Source organism: Anopheles moucheti, chromosome 2, assembly GCF_943734755.1.
Source record: "Anopheles moucheti chromosome 2, idAnoMoucSN_F20_07, whole genome shotgun sequence".
NCBI lineage: Eukaryota > Metazoa > Arthropoda > Insecta > Diptera > Culicidae > Anopheles > Anopheles moucheti.
Window position 1 is genome coordinate 87,565,613 of NC_069140.1, and position 25,077 is coordinate 87,590,689.

The 25,077-nt window shown below is 46.2% G+C and overlaps 2 protein-coding genes across 3 annotated transcripts in view; one reads left to right on the forward strand and one right to left on the reverse strand.

Moving 5' to 3' along the window:
• LOC128309498 (E3 ubiquitin-protein ligase SMURF2) overlaps positions 1-5,281 on the forward strand; it is a 39,368-nt gene extending 34,087 nt beyond the window's left edge. For both annotated transcript variants that reach the window (XM_053045905.1, XM_053045906.1), the window contains exons 7-13: positions 463-893; positions 964-1,181; positions 1,262-1,458; positions 1,534-1,723; positions 1,798-1,997; positions 2,575-2,738; positions 2,813-5,281. In XM_053045905.1, the coding sequence (XP_052901865.1) occupies positions 463-893; positions 964-1,181; positions 1,262-1,458; positions 1,534-1,723; positions 1,798-1,997; positions 2,575-2,738; positions 2,813-3,097 (1,685 nt within the window). In that variant the 3' untranslated portion in view covers positions 3,098-5,281. The remainder of the gene's footprint in view (positions 1-462; positions 894-963; positions 1,182-1,261; positions 1,459-1,533; positions 1,724-1,797; positions 1,998-2,574; positions 2,739-2,812) is intronic.
• A 1,786-nt stretch (positions 5,282-7,067) lies between these two features.
• Positions 7,068-13,899, reverse strand: LOC128296841 (serine/arginine repetitive matrix protein 2-like). Its single transcript, XM_053032342.1, has 4 exons — positions 13,192-13,899; positions 8,912-12,935; positions 8,627-8,825; positions 7,068-8,341 (listed from the first exon to the last, which is right to left on the reverse strand). Exons 1-4 carry the CDS (start codon positions 13,493-13,495, stop codon positions 7,673-7,675), a joined length of 5,196 nt encoding a protein of 1,731 aa, XP_052888302.1. The 5' UTR covers positions 13,496-13,899; the 3' UTR covers positions 7,068-7,672.
• Between the last annotated feature and the right edge of the window lie 11,178 nt (positions 13,900-25,077).

Sequence of the window (25,077 nt, forward strand, 5' to 3'; positions counted from 1 at the left end):
GTTCTGTAAAAAAGCTTTTGCGAATGTTCTGTTATATCAGGAACCGATGGTAGGTTAAAAAAGCTTCGCACTTCGAATTGATTCCACCTTAAAACAGCTTTTGAAAGATGGACATCTACATACTCCACTTTAATTTGAATGGAATCTAGTACCCGTCTGCGATGTAATTGAGATTTCGGCTATATCCGTCGGATTCAAAGTGCCTTCACAACGGTCTCTAACTTCTTCTCCCCGATGTGGAGCTGATAATACAAACTATTAGACAAAGGTTTCCTGATTGGTTTCGCTAAGGATATTACAAATTAAATTATATCGTTAACAATTGCCATCTGCCCACAATAGGATAGCTACAAAATAGACGGATTCATCACTATTTGTCAAGGATTTTGTTTATAGTCCCTCACTTATCCCTCTTTAAATTCAAACGTTCATTTCTAATCACATGTATTTCGCTCTTTTTAGAAATTCGAACAACCCAACAGGGACAGGTGTACTTCTATCACATACCAACGAAGCAGTCTACATGGCACGATCCACGAATACCGCGCGATTTCGACACGCAAAACCTAACGACGGAAACGCTCGGTCCACTGCCGCACGGCTGGGAACAGCGGAAAACGGCATCCGGGCGGGTGTATTTTGTCGATCACAACAACCGCACGACGCAGTTCACCGATCCACGGATAAACATGCACATCCTGCAGATGATACGGCGGCAGAACAGTGCGACCGCATCGCCACCACCGGCTACCGCTACTACGACCGGCAGCAACGGATGCTCGTCGGTTGCGCTGTCACCGCTATCCGGCGCAGGACCGCAAGTCCCGAACGGTAGTGGCGGCACGAGCCGACATGCAGCCCTGGCGGAAGCAGTCAACGCTATTACCAACGGAGTAAGATCGATTTGGTGTGTGTTCGGTGCAGCTAGCATTTGATTTTAACTCTCAACTCCCTTCTTCACAGGACGCGCATCACCATTCGCCGAGGGGTGCAACCATAAGCAATAACATTCCCGATCTACCGCAGGGCCTGATGGACAGTGCCGACCTGCTGCCGAAGTATCGGCGCGATCTGGTCGGCAAGATACGGGCACTGCGGCAAGAGTTGCAGCTGCTACAGCCACAATCTGGTCACTGTCGGTTAGAGGTGTCTCGAAATGAAATTTTTGAGGAGAGCTATAGGTAAGAGAGTGCAAAACGTGCCAGAATGTGGACATGTTGGTTAATGAATTGTTTCCTCTTGTTTCCTTGCACGCGTAAAGACTGATCATGAAGATGCGTCCCAAAGATATGCGCAAACGGTTGATGGTGAAGTTTAAGGGCGAGGAAGGACTGGATTACGGTGGTGTGGCTCGTGAATGGTTGCACCTGCTGTCGCGTGAAATGCTCAACCCCCAGTACGGCTTGTTCCAGTACAGCCGGGATGATCACTACTCGCTGCAAATTAATCCAGACTCAGGTATATGGCGTTGTAAAAACCCCGTAGTCCCTCGTGGCATTATTACTCAACTTACCATTTTGTATTTGCTTTTAGGCGTTAATCCCGAGCATCTGTCTTACTTTCACTTTGTCGGGCGCATTCTGGGCATTGCCGTGTTTCACAATCACGTGCTGGATGGTGGTTTCACGCTGCCGTTCTACAAGCAGCTGCTCAACAAACCGATCACACTGTCCGACATCGAGGACGTCGATCCGGACCTGCACCGTAGTTTAACGTGGATGCTGTAAGCAGAAAAAAAGGGGACTTTCTTCTGTCGGTTAAACCGTTGTGTTAATCCTTCGCTTTTCGGTTTTGCAGGGAAAACAATATGACGGGTGTAATCGATTCGACGTTCAGCGTGGAAAACAACAGCTTCGGTGTGCTGAAGGTGCACGAGCTAAAACCGAACGGGGCCTCCATCCCGGTGACCGAGGACAACAAGCGGGAGTACGTGAAGCTGTACGTGAACTATCGGTTTATGCGTGGTATCGAACAGCAATTTTTAGCTCTCTCAAAAGGTAATGTGTCTTTGCGGGGGTTGCCCGGGTGTTGTGTCATGAGTTTGCTGAGCTGGTGAGTGCGAGTTATGTACCGTAGAGGAGAAGTCTCGTGAAAGCTATTTATCACAAATTAAGAAATTTGCACCAGCTTTATATGATAGAGAATGTAGCCCGTGCGAGCAATATGTATCACACAGGAGGTAGTTCGTGAGTCAGAGCGGAGTCAGCTCGCGCGAGTTGAGTTGTTTATAATAGAGAATGTAGCTCGCATGAGCTGTGAACCAAGGAGGAGCTATGTACCATTGAACAGGTAGCTCACGCAAAGGTTGTATACCATATAGGAGGTAGTTTGCGCGATCTACTCTTTGTACCATACAGGAGGTAGGTAAGAGACGTGAGACGTGACACGAAATTTGGCAAAATGAAGCAGATGAAAATATTTTTGGTAAACATCTAGTAGTTCTTGTGGAATTCCACCGGTATTTCGCGCGACTTGCGCTCTCTCTGATCAGCAATTTGACACAACACTGGTTAAGATATCGTACAAGCTCTATACATGGATTAATGTGTGTTTGCTTTTTAAATGCTACTCCAGGATTCGGCGAACTGATTCTTAGCCATCTGCTTCGGCCCTTCGACGAGAGGGAATTGGAGCTACTGATCAGCGGTATTAGTCAGATCGATGTGAACGATTGGAAGGCCAACACGCGGCTTAAGCAATGCACCGCCGACACACCACAGATCGTGTGGTTCTGGCAGGTATGTGTTAAAATGGCACGAAAGCCCCATCCACCACAAAAACTACAACAGCACATAATAATCCATTCTTTTAGATCGTGGAATCTTATTCGCCGGAAATGCGCGCCCAGCTGCTACAGTTCGTGACGGGTTCGTGCCGTGTACCGCTCCAAGGTTTCCGCGCACTGCAAGGTTCGACCGGTGCGGTCGGTCCACGGCTGTTTACCATTCACCTGACCGCGGACGTACCGATCCAGAACCTACCGAAGGCGCACACCTGCTTTAACCGGCTCGATCTACCGATGTACGATTCGTACCAGCTAATGTACGACAAATTGACGCAGGCCGTCGAAGAGACGTGTGGATTCGCGGTAGAGTAGGGAAAGTGTTCGAATCGTATCGTACAAGCGTGTGTATCGAAGCGGTGTGGTGGACTAGTGAGAGAGATAAACGTGCCCATACAGCGACAAAGAAACCGGAACGCAAAGCGTGCTGCTGGAACAAAACGAAACGGATTGAATTGTTTTCCTTTCGATTTGGGTATCCGAGGACGGGTGTACGAAAGGAAAATTAATTTACCGTCGTCAAATGAATGTCGCCGGCGTAGGAAGCTTACCTTTATCTGTGTGTCGATTTGCGTTCGCACATGAACAACTGTTGGGCTATTCAGTCGGAATAAGTTACCCCGAATGAATGAGCCGGTTGATTTGTGGATGAAAACACAATCGTTGGTGTTTAACTTTTATGCTTTTAACCGTACCGTTTCTTTTGCCGTACAGCTATCGCTGGAATTGTCGGAGAGTTATTAAAGAAGAAAAAACAATACAACAATAAATCTACAACAAAAAAAAACATGCCTAGTAACACAATGATAGACCGTGCTAGATAGAATGAAGAGGACTGTTTGACAAATTGAAACAATTAACAGCTAGAGCTCTCGGTGCGTATTGCGCAGGTTGCAAAGGTTTTTGAGACGCGAGAGGAATTGGGTAGAAGAAAGGAAGGATTGACTTATCCAAATGCCAGAAACGTGTGTACAGAGTGTGCCGAAGGGAGTTCGAATGTGGGTCCGAGGAAGCAAATAATGAGTGATATAATTATACACGTAAATATATATATATATATATATAAATATATAGTATATGTCATATGTTACTATAGATGTTATCTGTAAAAAAACAGGTGTAAACAAAAACACAAAACACCGCCCCATAAAAGGTGTGTATGTATGTAGAGAGAGAGAGAGAGAGAAAGAGAGAGAGAGAGAGAGAGAGAGAGAGAGAGAGAGAGAAAAAGAGGGAGGAAACAAAACACTGAATGGATGACATGAGAAAGCAAAGGGCTTCACGTTTGGCTCTTCAGGGAACCCGAACTCCCGTAACGATCGTAGGTCGATAAGTTTAGCTCTTGTTTTGGCAAGTGCTTCAAGCTTTAATGTCAGGATTTTCGTGAGATTAGTAAGCAGAAAAAACACAACGACGATGATGCGGATGATTGTATGCCATGGAAGATTTGAATACACATATCGCCCTTAGCGGTGTGGGGTGCGCACCTTGGGTCATGCTAAGCACCCCCTGAGGGTTGCTTATTACATTGTTTATTTATTCTTGTTTCGTATCAGCTTTCCGTTCGACAAACCCTTTACGCCAATAGTAAAACAATAAAACACTTCCCTAGAGAAAAGAAAATTCCTTCCCAATTTGCCAATGTAGTTTTTTCTTCTTTGCTGTAAATAGATTTTGTACAGACGATAGGAGTTTTTTTTGTGATATGTGGTGAAAATTCAAACCCTTTTTTTTAACCCAATTTCGCACTAGGCCACACTCAGCAAACAACCTAATGCAGACTATCGTCTATACAAAGCCACTGCAATTCGTTAAATTAAAAAAAAACTCTTTACATTACTGCACCTAGGGGGAAAAGCGCTTGCATTTAATAGACACACACACACACACTGTTTTCTTACACCTTTTTCAATTTTCAAACCAATTAAAAAGTACTACGGCTAATAGATTCCATTTTCCGATTCACAAGTTGCGGGCTTCGTTCAAAAATGCTCAAAATTTTGTACCAAAAAAAAAAGAACGTGCAAAACGCAAATCAAAAACTACACTAATGTCTAAATAAACGAATAAAATAAATAAAAACAAATACAAAAAACACAACAATCAAAAGAATTTAGCGAAAACTATTATAGAACATGTTTAGAACCCTCCAATTTTCGTACGTCGTTTTAGAAGAACAAAACAAATGCAAAAAAGGAAAGGGATATTTTAAAACCCGGTAAACACATGCATAGGAAATTAAAGTAAACTGCTAAAAATGGATGGGGGAATGATCGGCTTTAGAAGAACAATATCTCGTACGCAGCGCCACTAGGTAACACTAATTAAAGGAAAAAAAACGTTATAAACATTGCGCAAAGACTACTGGTAAGAGTTAGAGAAACAAAAAAATCAAACAAACAAAACGATGTCCAACAAATACTAGTAACATCATTTTCTTATAGCAAACCGAAGCTCATTTAGTTAGCGTAGTGAAAGTGAAACAAACAAAACAAGATCGATCGATTTAAAAATAGAGCAACAGTAACGAAATAGAGTAGTTAATGAAATGTGTAAAAAACAAACAGGAAACACAATACAATACAACCATTTTAGATAAACTACCAATTGGGGGATACTACGAATAGTACGAATTCGAGGGGGAATAAGGTAGCCGCCATGTTACGATGTACATCGTTAGCTAAGATTAAGTTAGGCAGTTTTCGTTTTTTGTACCAGTTCGTTCAGTATGTTCTAGGGAAATGGCGTGCTACCGACCATCGAATTGTTTCAGGGTTTTAAATCGAATCGAAAGCGAAAAAGTAAGCATATATGGGGAAGTGTTTTCATTTTCCCACAGCGTTCCCACACGCGTATGGGAAAGGAATTATTCGGTCCCGTGTAAACATCATATCACTTTTGGAATTCATGTGTCCGATCCAAACTGGTTTGTTTTAATTGATGATCCGCGTACTCTGCAAGGCAGTTAAGCAAAGGTAATCGATGAAACGTTTTAAATTCCAACGCAGGACAATAGCTCGGGTGCGTACGACGAGTCTCTACTAGAGAGAGAGAGAGAGAGAAAGAGAGAGAGAGAGAGAGAGAGAGAGAGAGAGAGAGAGAGAGAGAGAGAGAGAGCAATTTGTATTATTTTGTAAAATATATAAAATTATGATATTTTCCGTTGAAATTGCGAGTTGCGTTTGTGATGATGTATGGAAAACATAATAAAGGAATCATTCTTTTACCACATGGGAAAATTAGTTAACGAATGTATTATGCGAATTTTGTCTTTACACCACAGTTGAGAACATTCAGTTGACAGGGTCTATTCATCAGTGCTAGTAGTTTGGACACTCTTTCCTATTGGTATAACGATTAGCGATGAGAAGTTGGAGGTGGATCACTGTTGATGGGCGCTGTTAATTTTTGTATGGGGATTGTGATCCCTGGTGATTTGCCCATCACTATCGCTTACTCTCACACTATTACACGATCTGCTCTCACGCTCAATGACAACATGCGCAAGCGGAACAGCTATATGGAGGTCGGAGTGGAATAGATGTTACCTGCTAGAAGGATGCTCTCCTGGTATACGAAATCTGAAATCGGTTCGATTGTATGGAATTTCTTGATCCCTAGCGATCCGGGATCACCGTTGCATGGAAATAGTGGTCTCTTGTATGGGTGATTGTGATTGGTTGGGTGATACTCCAACAAACGATCAGAAAGGCTGTCAATTCAATGAATTGTAACCATAGCAACGGTTTGCCATGGTTAACAAATGACGGTCTACTGTGCTTTGTCTAGAGAAGGACTCTTCTTGGTCATCTTCCACAGTACATAAGCTAGAGCCAAATTATTAATATCCTTCTCATCTAGAGATCATCGTTAAATAAGACTATAGAGCTTACGAGAACGCATTGTCCAGTCTTCGGTACATTGAACACTCAACTCGAAATCCTTGAAGAATAACATTACAGTAGAACTCTAAGGATGTCTATTTAATCCGCGCAGCATTGAAGTTGGAAAGATCCGCGGTCATTGTTCAGCCGTCGGAGCGCAGATTTCGTAAATAGAACTACGCATAAAAGAGCCCAGTGTTATTGCTTCAATACCTACTGATTTTCGAATGGTCGACATTCCCACCTTGTGCTTATTTACGTTTGCTTGAACAAAGTATCACTTACCTGTTTTAACTCGCACAAACCCATTTAATTGGATGGGAAGGTTAGCACCTTCATATTCCATTCCCTTCTTGCTTCTTCGGATACACCAAATGTCTACACCAGAGTCGAATTTGACTTATATACAGTATTCTGCATTTCTTATCGAACTAGCAATGAATCTACCACATTCGTACACATGTTTAACTAATTCTTTGACGTCATCTACAGCACAGGCAAACTCGACAAACCACGGTGTGCCGTGTGTTAGCAATACGGAAAGAAGAAAAACGAAAAACCTCTCAGCGCATGATGTGGTTTGCTTTCTTCTCAGAAACACGCTTCGATCTCGGCGTATACTACTGGCTGTTCGGTTGTTCGTTGACCATTGCCAGCGTCCCTGCCTTGCGGAGTAAACATGTTGCGCTAAATTATTCTACCAATTAAACTATATATTTTTACTCCAGGGTTCTGGGGCTTCCGTTTCAGCGATTCGCGCCCAGTTCCTAGGCGCGCAATGCGGGTTGACTAAAAGGTGACGGGGTACAATATACATAATTAAAACGTATCTAAAACGAAACCCATACACGACTAAAAACGGGATGTGTTACCACAAACGAGTGTATGTGTTTTGAAGTTAAAGTTAAAAACGCATTTCGTGTGTTGCAAAAGAAAATACATGCGTGCCAGCACCGAAGCAACTGTGCTTCGGCACACAGTTTAACTTTGCGGGTGGTGGTTACGATCACGCCGGCGGTGTTCCGTCGTACATTGCACTGCCACCACCGGCCGTGCTCGCTATCGGTGTTGGTGTGGTCGATACGATTGATTCGATTGGATGCACACCATTTCCAGTGCCGCTGGTCGGTCGCTTTTTGTTCGCACTGATCGTGATGAGTGCCGACGATGGCAGCGGTTGTCCGGTTGGGTACACGGCAAGATGCGGTGGCGGCACCATAACCGGACCGTGCGGATGATGATAGAGATGGTGCGGTGGTGGCGGTGCATGGGCGTGATGGTGTAGGTGTGGTGAGGCCGGCCGTTGTGCACCAAGATGCGAAGGCAACAGATGGTGCGGCGGTAGATTTGTATGCCGATAGCCGGCAGACATAGCGGGAAGCGAAACAGGACCCGATACCGGCATTGACACGGGTGGTACTGGCAGTGGTGGCATCCCGGGCACAACTCCCCCAGCACCGTTTGCACCGGGCAGATGCATTGCCGGCGGAACCATGCCCGGCAGCGTAAGACCGATACCGTGGAAGCCACCTTCGCGGAAATCGATCATACGTACGACCGGAGGATTGAGACAGCGCGGTTGCTGCAGCTCGGGTGGTGGTGAACCGGGCGGTGCTGGTGGTATCGGCAGATTCTCTAGCTCGGGATCAATGTCTTCCGCTTCCTCGTCGAGTTCCTGCAGCGAAAAGTGAAAGAAACGTTTTATTACAGTACTTTGTCTCTATTCTAGGTGTCAGGAATTAAAATTACAGGGTTTTACAATAGAAGGGATATGGCAGTAATTTAATTTAGCTGCCAAAAGCTGTGAGAACTGTTTGCCGGAATACAAACGAATCGTTCGGAATACAAACATATGGTCAATGTTTAATCCGAACATTCGAACAAAAAACATCAAAAATGATCCATTTTCCGAGCTTCTTCGCGTACATCTTTCCATTAAGCACACACACGATCCACCTACCGGTTGTTTCAGTCTATCGATCAGTCGCTTCTTGCCGGAGATCTTGAGCGTACGCAGACGGCGCATCTTTTTCCGCTGCTTCGCGGTCGACAGTTTGTTCGGGGACCGTTCCTTCGTTTCTTCGCCGGATGAGGACGATTCGTCACCGGGCGCTACACCATCCGCAAATAGAACCGTCTTTTTCGTCGAAATTGAAGCGCTGTGTGTGGAAAAGGAAGAGCATATTAGGCACCGCAAAGCACACAGCAATAACAATCTCACTAGCAAACAATAACAAACACTTACCCTCCGGTAACGTTCGGTTTGGCCGTTTTGAGAATACTTTTATCGTACGAGCGACTGAGCGATGCGATCAGATCAGCCTGCGGAATCGTCTCGAACTCTTCGTCGGATGAGGCACTACCACCGGTACCACCAGCAATCGCACCCACATCAACGGAATCACCGCCCGTACCGGATGCGGATGCGTCCGTCGACGTGGATGATGTGCCAGCGTTCAGCTTTGGTCCAAGCAGACGCTTAATTTCCTGCAGCAACCGTTCCTTTCGTTGATTCTTCTCGACGCGCTTCTTCTCCCGCTCGGTGCGTATTTTGTTCTTCAGCTCCTGGCGACGGTCGTGGCGCTGCTGCAGTTCTTCGGCAGTAAAAATTTTCGGTGTCACGAGCGCGGATGATGCGGCGGTTTGTTGCTGCTGTTGTTCGCTATCGGCTATCGGGGCTAGATGGGCCGTCTCCTGTGAACCCTGCGTGCCCGCAGTGGCGGATGGATCACTCAGTACGGTGCTGCCATCGGATGACTTTGAGGCGGATGTAAGCGGTGTGCTGGACGGAACTATTTCCAGCACATTGCCCACTTGTTTCACCTGAGATTTGGAACTGTTTGCATCGGTGTTTGCGCCGGCCGACACGGTCGGTATGGTGGGTGTACAGAACGGTGGTCGATACATGTCGCCAGGTATCATGCCCGGCCGGATGGCGTTAAGCGGAGGGCCAACAAACGCCATCGGATAACCCTGATATGGATGGCTCCGAGGTGCCCAGGACGGTGGAGGTCCACGGCTCCCAGCATAGTAGGGACTGCCGACCGTTGCAGCGGATGGACCACGGGGTGGTCCATAGCCGTACGGCGGCGCACCGTACTCCTGATTTCCATAACTCCCTGGGTAGTTCATATGTGACGCTGGCAGATGATGCCTGGATGCTGGCGGTTGATAAATGTCATGGGAGGGAGGATATTCACCATAACCGTGGTGATGCTGATGGTGCATATGCTGAGGAAGATGCTGCGGGTGGTGCTTACCGGGCGGAGGTTGCTTTCCACCCGGCGCCCCATCAATTGTGCCGTTCATGCCGAGGACAATATTGTTTATACGATCGTCCAGTGAGATACGCTTGGGTGAGGATTCATCACCACCTTCCGCTTTGGACGAAGGTCCAGTACCAGCAGATCGATCACTGCCCGGGTCTAGCAGCATTTCACCGGAAGCAGCGTAATAAGCGTAGCCTGACTTTGAATACGCTGCACCACTGTACGCCGGATCGGTGATCAGATGTTTTCGCTTTTGGCATTCCAATTCCGCATCGCTAATGGTCGAATCGGCTAGGCTTTTCTTGTAGCCCGTCACCGGCGAATGAACATTCGGCGATGGTACGCCCGTGCTGGTGATGATGTCGATCTGATTCTCACCGTGTCCCATCATCGGTGGAGCATCTTTGGGTGATGGAGGCCGCCGGTGTCCGCCGTTGTACGGGGACCGTGAACGTCTCGACGACGGCCATTCCCGGTCGACGGAGTAGCGCCGCCGTGAACGGCTCGCATTCCGGACTGCTCGTGATTCTAGCGGACTGCGACCGCGTGGACTCGGTGGACGACGCTGCGATGGGCTGAGGCTACGATACCGTGATCGCGAACGGGACCGTGAGCGTGAGCGCGATGGCGAACGCTTCCGGTTGCGTGGACTGCGCGTTCGCTGACGGTGTGGACTGCGTGACGAATGTCGCAACGAACGGTCCTTGCGCGACGAACGTTTATCGAGATCGCGCGATTTTCGTTGCGGGCTGTCAGTTCCCGTCTTGGGCTCTCGTTCACGGGACGAGCGCCTTCTAGACGAGCTTCGCTTCCGATTGTGTGATCGTTCGCGCGACGATCGTTTGTCAAGCTCCTTGCTCGTACGTTGCTCCTTGGGGGTGGATTGTTTGCTTGATTGTTGCTCTGTTGCCGGCCCGGGCGCACTCGACTGGTTCGCATCGTCTTCGTCCTCGTGTCCGAGCAGTGCCGATGCACCGGACGACGGTAAAATTCTGTTCTTTGTTGGCAACTTCAATTTGATCGGCATGTCGCGGTCGAGCTCGAGCGGTTTGGCGCCCGTTGGCACCGAATCGTCCCGAATACTGTAAATTTTGGTGCAGGACGCTTGCGTCTGGTCGGCCACGCTCGGCAACAGATAGTCCGGTATGATTAGGTTCGGTCGATGTGGAGGTGTGTTCGATTCGTCGGGTTCGTCATTGCCCGGTGCAATGGTTTGTTCCTGCGATTTCGTTTCTTCACCCGAACGCTTCTCATCCTCGGTATCTGCCTCGGAATCGGATTCCGAGCTGGAGCTTGATGAGTTTGATGAGTCGGACGAACTGGAAGAATCGGAACTGGAGTCAGACGATGAACTGCTCGAAGTGCTGGACGAGCTGGTTGTGCTGGATCCTTTCGCTTCCTTATTCGCGTCCCGATCGCCACTCGACCCCGTATGTCCGAGCGATTGCATGAAGCTATCGTATTCATCCGCCAGCTTTTCACTCGCTTGTCCCGGTACGTTCACATCCGGCGAATCCGTACGCTTGCGCATCACTTTCAACTTTTGCATTGCCTCCAGCTTCGATTGGTACGATTTCAGCTGGTTTTGCATGTTTAGCAAATCGTCCAACGGTATGATCTCCTCGTGCATACTGCGCGGTTTAAGATGGGCGCGCTTTTCTTCGGCACCCAGCGAAGGCGATCCGTTTGCTAGCTCCAACTCGACGGTCGGTTTGGATTCTTTGACGATGCAGTCTGGTGTACGTGGAGACGGCACGGCCGGACGCAACAGCGGAGTGGGTGTTCTTCTCGGTGGACTCATGCCGAGTCCTTCCGTTTCCCAGTTCGACGCGTAATCATCCGTATCGGGTGATTCACTTTCCGCCCTACGGTTTCGATCGACATGCGTGAATGTGTCCTGCTCCTTAGCGATATCGGGAGAAAGGTCCGGCAGCAGCATGAGATTCCCGCTCGACAGATCATCCAGAAAGGAGCAGCTAAACTTCGGTTTGATGCTGACCGGTTCGTGCTCCACGGTCGGCTTCCGAGCCGGTATATGCTCATCGTCTTCCTCCGTCAGCGGTTCCTGCTTTACAATGCTGCAATCCACCTTGAACGTGTCTCGCACCATATCCTCCTGCTCGTCATTTGAAACCTTTTCCTTTTTGATCCTTTGTGTTAGCTTTTCCATCTCGGATGAAGCGCGATTGGACGCTTTCATGTTTTTTGGCGTATCAATATCCATCGCTTTGCGATCCTTATCACGGTCCACGTTGCCCTGACCACGTGCACTTTGCGAGGAGGACGACGCTTCGCCTTCACTTTCATCGTACTCCTGCAAAGCCGCTATCGCCGGCGTGATCGGTTGTATCTTCGTGACGGGTGAATATTTCACCTTTTTTTCCTTTGGCTCTTCCACCGGCACTAACCATTCCCGCCAGCTAATCACCGGATTTACCTTGGTGTACTTCATGGCCGACAGTGTCCCACCCGTTCGTGCTGGCCCCGACAACCGGGCTCGGAACGGTCCATTTCTTCGCTTCCCATCCATGAAGCGCCGTTTGTGGAACGTGTTTCGGCGATTGTTATACCCAAAATCACGCCCATGATGGTTAAACCGTTCGCGTGGTTCATCCCTTCGTGGTACGGACTCTCTCGGCTGACTAATACTGCGCTGATCCCGTTTGCTGCCAGCATCCTCCCTCTGCCGGCTAATGCTAGAGCGACGGCTGTGTGACCTGGAGCGGGAATGTTTCTTTTTGGGCTCGCGAGCAACATTTCCTTCCGCAGAGCGAGACCTTCGCTTTTTGAGCTTCTTTATCTTTCGCTCATCGCCACGCAGGTCGTTTGTTTCTTCGTTACTGTGTGCATCCGATGCGTGGTTAGTGGTGGTGTCCGTTTTCCGCCGATGGTGATGGCGACTGTGACGTTCCTTACCGTTGTCATGCTCGTGGGAGCCTTGTTTTTCTTTCATTTTCTTTTTTGTTTGCACCGCAGAATCCGAATCGACGGTGCTATGCTCTGTGAAAAAACAAACAAACAAACATACATATTCCAATCAGTCCAACGTATTACGCATGCTGGTACGAAAAGGTGAGGATGTTTTGTTTCATATTACAATGTTCAGGATGGTGAAAATCATCTCCATCCCCCCGTCTTGTAATCATAGACTCTGCTTACGAAAAATATAAAATTTTGCGTGAAATTTCGCCACCTTTAAGATGGCGTAAAATGGCTACGCCGGAACAGGTCGAACGGCCTGTCAAAGCATACTCACTGCTTTTCAGCGGTTCCTTCGATGCGCTTGAATCGCGACTCGATTTCTTAGCACTTTTCAAACGCTTCTCATCTTGCAAGCTGTTTCCAGCAAATTCGCTTGCCGTCGTCTCTCTGCTGCGCGTTTCTGTGTCACCGTCGTGCAGATCGATGCCGGATGATTTCGCTGCTGGAGGTGATTGCTTTCTATCGTGCGCATTTCTACCTATCGACGGTGAGTGCTGCTGATATTTAGTCAATTGCACTGGTAAACGTTCGATCGCCGGTAATGGTGGCGTGCAAGATGTTGCCCGATCTGTGTCCATTGCGAAACACTCATCCACTCTGATTGCAACACACCGATCTCAAACGGGTCCAAGTAAAGGCGTTCGAACGGGGAACCAATATCTAGCAAGCGGTACGCACAGGGGAGATCGAGTGCTATACCTCCCGTGTCATTAATGCTGCAACTTCATGGGTGCGTTGTGCGTCGGTGGACTCTTTCTCGGTTCCCTTGCTAGATGGCAATTATATCTGATCGATACACGGGCACTGTCTGTCAGGTTATCGGTTTGTTAGAGTGCGATTCTATACAGCGCGTTTTTCTGCTCGGTCGGCAAGACGGTCGCAGGGTATCCAGTGGAGTCTGTGCAGCTAAGGAAGAAGATTGGCACCTATCACAGGTAACATAACCTTTCTCACGAACGACGTGCCGCAAACTTGTTGCTGATGAGTGTAACTTCCGTACGGCACGAAGACCCGCCGGATGTAACGGGTTGAAGGGATACCAGAATGGCCTTTTTCCAAAAGTTTATAATTTTGTATCGCAACCACACTGACACAATACCTAGATGGACTACCAGCGCACACATACACCCGCACGCGACACAAAACAAAACGTCAGATGCCATTTGACAACACCGTTGACGTTTGGGTCAATTGGGACAGTTGCGAAAACGTCGCAAAAACGTCGCACGGCTGAAATTCAAAGCATCGTGATCCAAACCATTGATTTTTGGGACATTAAAATTTTTGGTTTTTGGAACATTTGAGAGTGCGCTTACGTTTGAATTGACCGGTGGAAAAAATGGTAATGAATGTATCGTCCGTGTTATCCGATTATCCGGCAACCGTCGAGTCCCGATGAGCACGGATAATCGGCTTACCGCTGTATTCAATGCGTGCTATGCTACTAAATTCTGCAGCCTCGGCATACGTGATCATTCTTGTTTGATCCCTTTGGTAGGTAACAGCGTTGACATCGTGCAAATTGTACCGACAGCAAGTGAGAAAGGTAACTTTATATTGCATTTGACAAACGGTATGTTCAGTAGGAATTCTAATTCAGTCGAGTTTTTCATGTTTAGTTGCAATTCCAGAGGTTTCGCACGAATATTATTGCAACGCTACAACATGTCTCAAGAGTTCTCGGAGCTAAAAGTATTTGAACTTTCCCAACTACTGTGGCAGGAATTGTTCATCTCATCGTTATTATCGAATTACCAATTAACCGACCAGCAAATGGTCGATTTCATCAGACGAATTGTTGGGTCTTCTCGTAGCGACTTTCCGTATCGCTCTGAACTGCGTTTAAGCCCCGATGTGAAAAATAACGCGAAAGCCATTGCTTTGCGTAAGCAAGGAAACTATTTCTACGATCCGACACGTACTGGAAACTACTTCTTAGTTCTTACATATTACAACGAAAGCATCGCGTGCGCTGAAAAATGTTCAGAGGAGAGAGCGATAGCGTACGCTAATCGGTCATTGGTGTGCCTTCAGCTTGAGCGATACGCGGATTGTTTGGAGAATATTCCCCAAATAGCCAGATTTGCTTAAGCAGCCAATTTGGCAACGCTAAAGATCGATCTTTAAATAGGTCGTTTGCAGTAGATAATCAGCCTTAAAGTTCCGCGAACTTTTAAGCAACCTTTAAGCAGCCCTCGGCCAAAACGTCAAAAAATGTGAATGCCTGACTACACGGTGGAGCTGTTCATATTAATGCCCAGCATGCAAAAGACGGCCGGACGGGCTAACATTCTCGATTTACGCTACAGAGTCGAAGAGTGCACGTGTTTTTAAGGCATTTTACTGCATTATGGTCAGCAATTTTATCTGATATGACTTTAAGAAGATTTTACCTAATTTTACAAACACGTTTTATTAACATTCAGACGATTTTTCAACATTTTGCAAGTTTTAGCCCACCTTCGGGAGCATTGCTATTGTTGATGTTGGTACCTTGGGCAGCATATTGGGTGTCACGCCGTCATCAAGAAGAAGAAGAAGAAGCACACGTAAACAACACGAGTGAAGCCGCTGCAGAAACGAACGAGTTTTATCTGCAATTATATAAAATGCAGTTGTTTACATGCAGAAAATAACAATGAGGAGTCTTCTGCATCTGCTACCATAGCGAAAAAAGCGTTATTCGCACATTTATCATCGTCATGTTCGTGCAACCGGTACCACCGTCATGATCATGCTGCCGGCAGAACCAAAGGAATGAAAGAAATGAACGTGCTTTTTTACCATGATTCAGGTCCATCTTGTACTAGAAGAGGGTCCTTAACCTTTAGATGATCCTTTTACATCGCACAACAGCTCCAGTGCCATCTCGCAGTGGTTAAAATAGGTTACAATTTTCATCACCGCATCCGACCTATGAATGTGCATGTGATATTTTTGTCGTGAAAGTTAAATTATTATCGCACGTTTGGTTGCAAGCAGAGCTCTTGTTACATTATATTTGCCCCTCTAATGTATTTACAATAGTTTACGCTACGATCACACGAAAACAAGACGAGACAAACTCATGACGGTAATGATGATGCTGTTCCACTGGAATCAGTGTCTGAAAATGAATGTTAAATACAGACTATTTATACTGCCATTCAATTCAGGAAACACTTTTCGCTGAGGCCGAGGCTTCAACGAAACCAAAATACATACCGACCTTTAACTGCACCATCAATTTGATGCATCTAGCGCAAATTCATGACGAAGACATACACAGCAGTGCATATTTCGCTTGACTCCATCATGGGTGCTTTTATAGCCCTATATTAGCCCCCAATTCAACACAGACGTAAAAGACAAATACATAACACATTAGAGATTCAAACACATACAATACGAGTTCGATTCGAAATATAGACAGTAAAATGATTGGGGGATGCATAGAAGAAAAAAAGAACCAAGACGGAAGGGTGAGAGGGGAGGGATGGAGCTGAAAATTTTGTTTTTGGCAGCGTTGCCAATTTTTTGGCTACTGCAAATGTCAAAACCTGCCTTAGCCATCGTTATTCGGGCGCCCGACGGCACCAATTTCGGGCGCCCTGCGGGAGCATTTTCGGGCGCCCTTTCGTGTGACGTTTGGAGCTTGGGTGGCTTTATGTTTCTTTTTTCTTATTTATTAATTATCATTTTATGAGATTCGAACCTAGGGGTTTTCAGAGACAGCAGAACAACTACTTTATTAATTCGGCCATTTAGTTTTATTACGTCACACCCTACAAAATGCATATATGAATGATACCAATCTGAATGAAAAAAAATAACATTTTCTTGTACATTGCTTTTTATGTTTTGTCTATTTAGGTATCAATTGATATTTCGGATTTTTATTAAATTATTGCAAAATAATTGTATATATATTTTTATGTATCGTTGACTTTTTATTACACAATAACACAAAACAAACGAATGCCACTTATTACCAGTTTCAATCGAAGCGGGTGCTACGAACTTTGCCGTAGTTTGTGAGCCTTAATCACAGAAGTGTATGCGCTACGAACTATGTTTCAGGAGCAGATAACCTCGCGATCGCAAGGATATGATGACTGGAGTACATAAGGAGGACCCTCATCGTTAATCGTACGCATGAATCAGATGCGAATTGGAATCCAGCACTTTGATTTAATACACCTTTACGCGGATTAAAACCATTTTATTTTCACTTACAACTTCCCGAAACGGATGGCGTCGTTTGCGGAGCCGTCATTTGACAGTAGAGCTATCAAATTGTAAACAAAGTTCCATCGAGTACCGTGTGCTTCCAAAAGAACCGCATAGTTCCGTCGGGAACCTTTAACCGACTACTTTGGAACTCAATAGTTCCATCGGGCGCTGCGTGCGGTTTAAGCAACCCCAAGGTTCACACACGGTTCGCTTTTTCACTAAGCAGCCCTCTAGCAGCGTTATGGTTCGATTTCAAACGTTTCAGGCTACTTGGGAATTCACTAAATCTCATTCCGTGCGAGGGCTGTCCCAAGTAGCCTGAAACGTTTGAAATCGAACCATAACGCTGCTAGAGGGCTGCTAGAGCTCTACTGTCAAATGACGGCTCCGCAAACGACGCCATCCGTTTCGGGAAGTTGTAAGTGAAAATAAAATGGTTTTAATCCGCGTAAAGGTGTATTAAATCAACGTGCTGGATTCCAATTCGCATCTGATTCATGCGTACGATTAAGGATGAGGGTCCTCCTTATGTACTCCAGTTACAGTCCTTGCGATCGCGGAGTTATCTGCTCCTGCAACATAGTTCGTAGCGCATACTCTTCTGTGATTAAGGCTCACAAACTACGGCAAAGTTCGTAGCACCCGCCGATTGAAAGTGGTAATAAGTGGCATTCGTTTGTTTTGTGTTATTGTGTAATAAAAAGTCAACGATACATAAAAATATATATACAATTATTTTGCAATAATTTAATAAAAATCCGAAATAACAATTGATACCTAACTAGACAAAACATAAAAAGCAATGTACACGAAAATGTTAATTTTTTTTCATTCAGATTGATATCATTCATATATGCATTTTGTAGGGTGTGACGTAATAAAACTAAATGGCCGAATTAGTAAAGTGGTTGTTCTGCTGTCTCTGAAAACCCCTAGGTTCGAATCTCATAAAATGATAAGTAATAAATAAGAAAAAAGAAACATAAAGTCATAAATATGAACAGCTCCACCGTGTAGTCAGGCATTCACATTTTTTGACGTTTTGGCCGAGGGCTGCTTAAAGGTTGCTTAAAAGTTCGCGAAACTTCAAGGCTGATTATCTACTGCAAACGACCTACTTAAAGATCGATCTTTAGCGTTGCCAAATTGGCTGCTTAAGCAAATCTGGCTATTTGGGGTATCTTGACAATGTACTGCTCGGAGGAATGTTTGAGTGTAGCGTGTCCACACCACATTCTTATTCATATCTTCAAGAGTATCTCTCATACGTAGGGTCGGATAGATGATAAAGATTTTCGGATTGAATAAAACTATTCTTTTAGTTTATAATCTATCATAATATTTATAAACGTTACGGGTTGCTGGCTCCGCGAAGGCTAGAACCGTTGCGCTGCATACCGTGCGGATAACTGGAATCTTTCCTATCCGATCAGACACCGATCATTTACCTTCCCGCTAGTTCCCGCTCTCTTCCAAATAATTTGTGGAGCCTTTGCCGCAGAAGGGGTTGTTGAGGGTTAGAAGATTTTTTTCGATCCGAATATGCGAAATGAAAAAGGGAGACCAATTTATTTTCGTTGGTAGCAGTCGAATGTCGTTTATTACAAAAAGAAAAATCTTCCTTTGATGTATAAAATACTACTACTACACCTTTGGGTACTAATACATATGATGGTATTAGTAACATCCTTGCGGTAAGGATTTGTTATACGTTAGTGTACATTAGTTTACATTGGTATTTGTTACATATTTTTATTGCTCATTTACACATGATTACAACGTTATTAGTACACGCGATGTTAATAAAAATAATAGCTATGGTCGCGTACGTAACAATAGAGATACTATATTATACTAAGAAGATACTCGACGATGTGAAATACGCAAAGTCGAGCCTTAGAACCTATTACCTGAAGGAGTAAGTTGGCTAGAAGAATATTACCACAACCCTGTACATAACTTTTATGTTTTATTACGTATTACATTATTTTACACTATCGGAGGATCCAGCTGTTCCTGCTCGTGACGCAAACTCGACTGCTTTATCCTCGCGATCGGGACCGAGATAACGATCTCGGTCCATCCCGAGATAACGGCACTCGTCCACATCAACCGACGAGAGATCACTCTCCCGGAGAGCGTGAGTGCCTCGCTGCGTAACGTATCCAACATCTCCCCTTCTTTAAAAACGTCGATAAACATCGAACCTACTGGGCGGCCTTCTATGTCTAGAAGACCGGCGTGGTTCCTGTCTTGAAGGCTGCACAAAGATTGCCGGATTCGGAGGGCAGGTACGAGGCGAAGGCGCCACAGCTGGCGCGGCATCCGGATTGATGACGGATGCTGAAGTCTGCAGTTGACGGTCAGACGGTAAGCCAGGAGCGCTGTTTGGCACGTTTGAGAGGGCATCGGGATTGCTGACCGATGCAGGTGTCCGCCGTTGAGGGTCAGGCGGTAACTCACGAGCGCTGTTAGGTGGCGTATCTAAAATTATATCAAGAGGTAAATTGGTGTTAACCGATCTCACAGGATCGTGATGATGTTGCTGACGTTCACGGCGATCACGCAACTGGTTCACGTGACATCTTATAAGCCTCTTATCCAACATCCTGACGGTATACATGACAGCCCCGATACGTTTAACAATTGTGCCAGCTACCCAGATCCATCCATTCCGTGTATACCGTTTGGCGTAGACTGGATCAGACGTACGGAACTGTTTCAGGTTGTTCGTTACAGCACATTTTGTAGAGCTTGTTTGCTTCGGGCGTAGGAGATCTAATGTTGTTCGAATCGGCCGGTTTAGCATTAGATCCGCTGGTGACTTTGAAGGGCCCAACACATAATTTGGCGTGCTTCTGTAAGCGAGTAAAAATGTGTCCAATGCTTCGTGGATCGGTGTGCCATTTGCCGATATTTTCCTAACAGCACGCTTGAATGTATCGACAAATCTTTCAGCCTGCCCATTAGATTGGGGATGATAAGGCGCTGTAGTGATATGGTCGATGCCGTTTTGGATGCAAAATTCCTTAAAATCCATGCCAACGAACTGCGTTCCATTGTCTGAAACAAGCGTGTTAGGAACTCCAAAACGAGCGAATATCGAACGCAGAATGTTGATTGTTGCCTCAGCTGTGATGCTATTCGTTCGTATTACTTCAGGCCAGCGGGAGAATGCATCCACTACCACGAGAAAATATGCTCCATCAAGCGGGCCAGCATAGTCTACATGTATTCTCTGCCATGGTGCCGAAGCTTTCGGCCAAGAAACGGGATCTGAGTGGGGTGGTGATTTGGCAACAGCTTGGCATGCATCACATGTTTTTACCCAGTCCGCAATATCTGCATCCAGAGAAGGCCAATAGAAATAGCTGCGGGATAAGGCTTTCATTCTGACGATCCCTGGGTGTCCGTTATGCACTTGCTGAAGGCATCGTTGTTGCAGTGATCTGGGTATTACCACCCTCTCGCTGAAAAGAAGACATCCGTCTACGATTGATAAACCATCTTTTCTAGCGTGGAATCTGGCCAGTTCGCCTGTAAATGCTGTATTTTTGGGCCATCCGCTGCGAACGTAATATTCGACCTTCTGTAGCAACGGATCCTTCGCTGTTTCCTTTGTTAGCTCCACATGATTAACAGGTATTGTCTCTAGTGCGTTTACCAAGATCGATTTAACGTCTGCTTCTAAGCTCGCGATCACGCAATCTTCTTCTGGCTTGGTGTGCGTGTTTATCAAACGTGACAGTAGATCCGCATTACCGAAATCTTCGGTGCGCACGTACTCGATACTAAAATCATAGGCGAGGAGGGTTAACGCAAATCGCTGGAGACGGTTAGCCGTAAACGTTGGTATGCCCTTCTTAGAGCCGAATATATGGAGCAGAGGACGATGATCCGTTTGCAGGGTAAAATGTCTTCCGAAAATCAGTTTATGAAACTTTTTTACTGCGAATATTATGGCCAGACCCTCTCGATCAATTTGACTGTATCGGCTTTCTGTTTCGGTGAGGGCTCGAGAAACGTGCTGAATCACCCGTTGCAACCCTCCAGGATACACATGACTAATTGTCGCACCTAGGCCGATTGAAGATGCGTCTGCCGAAACAACGATCTTTTGCTTTGGGTCATAGTGAGCTAGCTGTAGATCTGAAGCTAATAGAGATTTGAACTCACGGAAAACGCGTTTGCATTCTGGCGTCCATTTAAATGAAGCATTAGCCTTCAGGAGCTGATCCAATGGGTATCTCAGTTTGCGCATGTTAGGCATAAAACGACCGTAGAAATTAATGGCTCCTAGAAAAGACCTAACGCCTGTAACGTCTGTTGGCTCTGGCAGATTCCGTATAAGCGCAACTTTTGCTGGATCAGGGCGCAGTCCGTGGCTATCTATTACGTGCCCCAAGTAGGTGATCTGGGGCATACGGAAAGCACACTTGTCAGCCCGAATAGTGAATCCGTAGTCCTGGATCCGCGCAAGCGTATCTGTTAAGATCGCATCGTGCTCCTCTTGCGATGTACCACCAACAATGATGTCATCTAGATAACCTGACACATTCCTCAGACCAGCTAGCATTTTATCTATTACCATTTGGAATGCGGCTGGTGCGATCTTTATACCCGGTGGCAGGCGATTGTAAAGATATAGACCGCGATGCGTGTTAATGGTTAATAGTGAACGGTATTGCGGGTCGATCTCGATTTGGAGGAACGCATCTGATAGATCAATTTTGCTGAAGTATTTGCAGTTGGAAAGCTTCGAAAATATATCTTCCGGTAATGGTAACGGGTAACCATTTGGCTCTAGGGCGTCGTTTAGACCCGTGGAATAATCGCCACATATTCGGATCGACCCATTAGCTTTTTTGACAACTACTATCGGCGCAGCCCAATCAGATGCCTTAACAGGAGTAATAACCCCAAGGGTTTGTAAACGATCCAGTTCTCGATCCACCGCTTCTCGTACTGCGTAAGCAACTGGTCGTTTGGGGCGAAAAACCGGACGATAATTTTCCTTCAACGTAAAAGAAACATTCGCCTTTGTACACAGCCCCGTCTCTCCAAAAAGCTGGGGAAATCTATTTTGCCATGACCGCTGCGCGCCGTCTGATGTCTTCAGCTGGGAACAGAATTTATCAATGGGAGTTGACCACAATGAAAAGGCGTCAATCAGATCCAGTCCTAGAAGAAGCAGGCGTACAGGAGTGACTGAAATCTGAACTCGCTTGGTTTGGTCGGCCATACTGACGCTACCCATAAAATTCCCGTCCAGTGTCAGGTTAGCACCCGATGCTGTGTGAGCTACTATCGATGAAGGTGCTAACTTAGGACTACCAATGCGCTGCCAGGTTTTCCGGTCGATCACTGTGATGTCTGATGCCGTATCAAGCTGCAATCGGACCGGCGTGCCATTTATCACCACAGGCACGAATTTACGTCGTTGCTGCACATTATGGACGTTTACTGAGAGCATTTTCATTCGTCTGTACTTGGTGAAACGCTTTTGTGGCTTGCGTCGAGCTGCTGTTTTGCAATGACCCTCTTTATGCCCGATACGCGAGCACGTTTCACATCGGTGGGTGCGGTAAGCACACTCTCGCATCCAATGACGGTCTCCGCACAGCCAACACGGATTTTTCGGAACAGCTGTGCCGGAAGAATGCTGCCGTTGTTGGCGGTCCCCTTTTGTATTGACGGCTAAAACACGTTCCGGCAAAGGACCTTCAATCATTGCGCTGTCTCTCTTTAAATTCACCAACCGGTGACACTCGGTGGACAGCTGCTGAAGGGAAGTACAGGTTCGATCCTCAATACGGGCCAGAAGTCGCGTTCTAAGGTCAGCTTCGCCCTCGTCCCTCAGGCCACACACGAACAACAAACACTTGAAATCCTCTTCGGTGAGCTTGCCAAGCTCAAAATCCACCGAAGATTTGTTGATACGACATGCGTAGACCAAGTGGTCCTCCGTCCGCTTCTTGGTTATCTGGAGGCATTTAAAACGCTTGCTGAGCAGAGTTTCCTGGTCGTCGAAAAGCGCTGACAGTTTCTCCACTGTTTCCTCAAACGAGAAGTCAGACGGACGATGGGGCAGGATGAAGGACAGGAACCGATCGTGCTCGGCCGTTCCCAGTTTCCGCAACATCAATCGAACCTTGGCAGGGGCATCGATTCGCGCGGCGTCGTTCTGAAATAGATCAGCATACCTCGCGTACCATTGTTTAAATGTGATTCCTGCCTCTTTCTCGTATCGGAATTCTGCAATGTGACGAGAAAGCGAATCGATTATTTGTTCTGGATGCAGACTGGGTGGTGCGACGTTTTGATGTAGCAACCGCTGATGCAAAAATTCGTTAACAAATTGTTGCTGCTGGGCCATTTGTTGCTGAATTAAATTCAGCATTTGCACAATTGTTGCGTTGTCCGGGCTGGTCATCATGGCTGGGGACGCGCCGAACTGCGATGGCGATGCTGCTGGTGGTTGCGATGGCTGCTGGATGTACGCCGTACGTTGACCCGACGGTCCGTCTCGCTGGGCTTGGAACGCCGTATCTTGCGGTACGAAAACGCCTTGCGCGTTAGGCTGGATCGCTGCACCGTTGATACGATTTTGGGACAACCGACGCGGGTCGGCGTCCGCAAATGCGTCAGTACTGTTCGTATCACCAATTTCCATCCTCCGACGTTTTCGACGTGGTGAACCAATTTTTTTTTTTAACACACGCACACGTACAAACACGTTAAAATGGAATCAGAATAAATAAAACACAAATGTTTCTTGGATCACACAAAAACGTTTAAAAACGAAAACAAATAAATAAGCGCAAATGTTCCTAAGATCACAAGAATCGTTAAAATTTCGGGATTTAACTAAATCCCATCCTCGTCGCCACTTTTATGTTTTATTACGTATTACATTATTTTACACTATCGGAGGATCCAGCTGTTCCTGCTCGTGACGCAAACTCGACTGCTTTATCCTCGCGATCGGGACCGAGATAACGATCTCGGTCCATCCCGAGATAACGGCACTCGTCCACATCAATCGACGAGAGATCACTCTCCCGGAGAGCGTGAGTGCCTCGCTGCGTAACGTATCCAACAATAACCTGAATGATTGCATTAGCTTACCACACCAAAGTTGTGGAATCGGACATGATCACGACCTAGTTTTATTGATCAAGACAAAGCTCTCAGGGTTGCTGGTGCGTTTAATTTCGTAATTGAACATAATAATCCGTAGTATTACGACCCACACAACTCATGCATACAAATGGAATGTGTATATTCATTTAAAAGCAGGGTAACTTTTCTCTCTTCAACAATCAAGCCTCAAACGACGAAAAAGAATACAAACAATATTCATTATCTTATCCTTTTGGGTGTTTTTTTTACTAGTTCCCTGTCATGCTCGTCTTCCCCAACTGGATGAGTGGAAATACTAATTAAAATATTGAAATGAGTTTTTCGAAATTCGGGCACGCAGAAATTCAGCGCACCAGGAGGACCAGGTGGCATCTATAGCGCAAAAATGCAGATACGTATTGCCGGAAAGGAAGAACGCGTAAGCTTTCGAGAAAGGGAATAAAAATTGGAATTATATCCCGGTACAAACCCGGCGAATGGGAAATTCTCACATTCAACGGGGCGCTGCAACGGGCTGAGGTGACTGGGGCAAAGTCTCTAATTACCTGCAATGATTAATATGGTGCTGTGACTTTTTTTTATTTTGGAAGCCAGCAAGACGACGATAACTTTGCACCGAGGCGGTTAAAGTTTGACCGTGAATGGTAGCGGAACGGATGGCGGCAAAGGGATGGCCAGCGTCAAGGTTGGCCACGAAGGGAGTCAATTAGACGAGATTTTGTACTTACTATTACCATTTGGTTTTTTCTTCCTTTTTGAAAAGTTGAGCTGCGTTTAAGTCTTGTTGTGAGTAGAGATTTTTTGT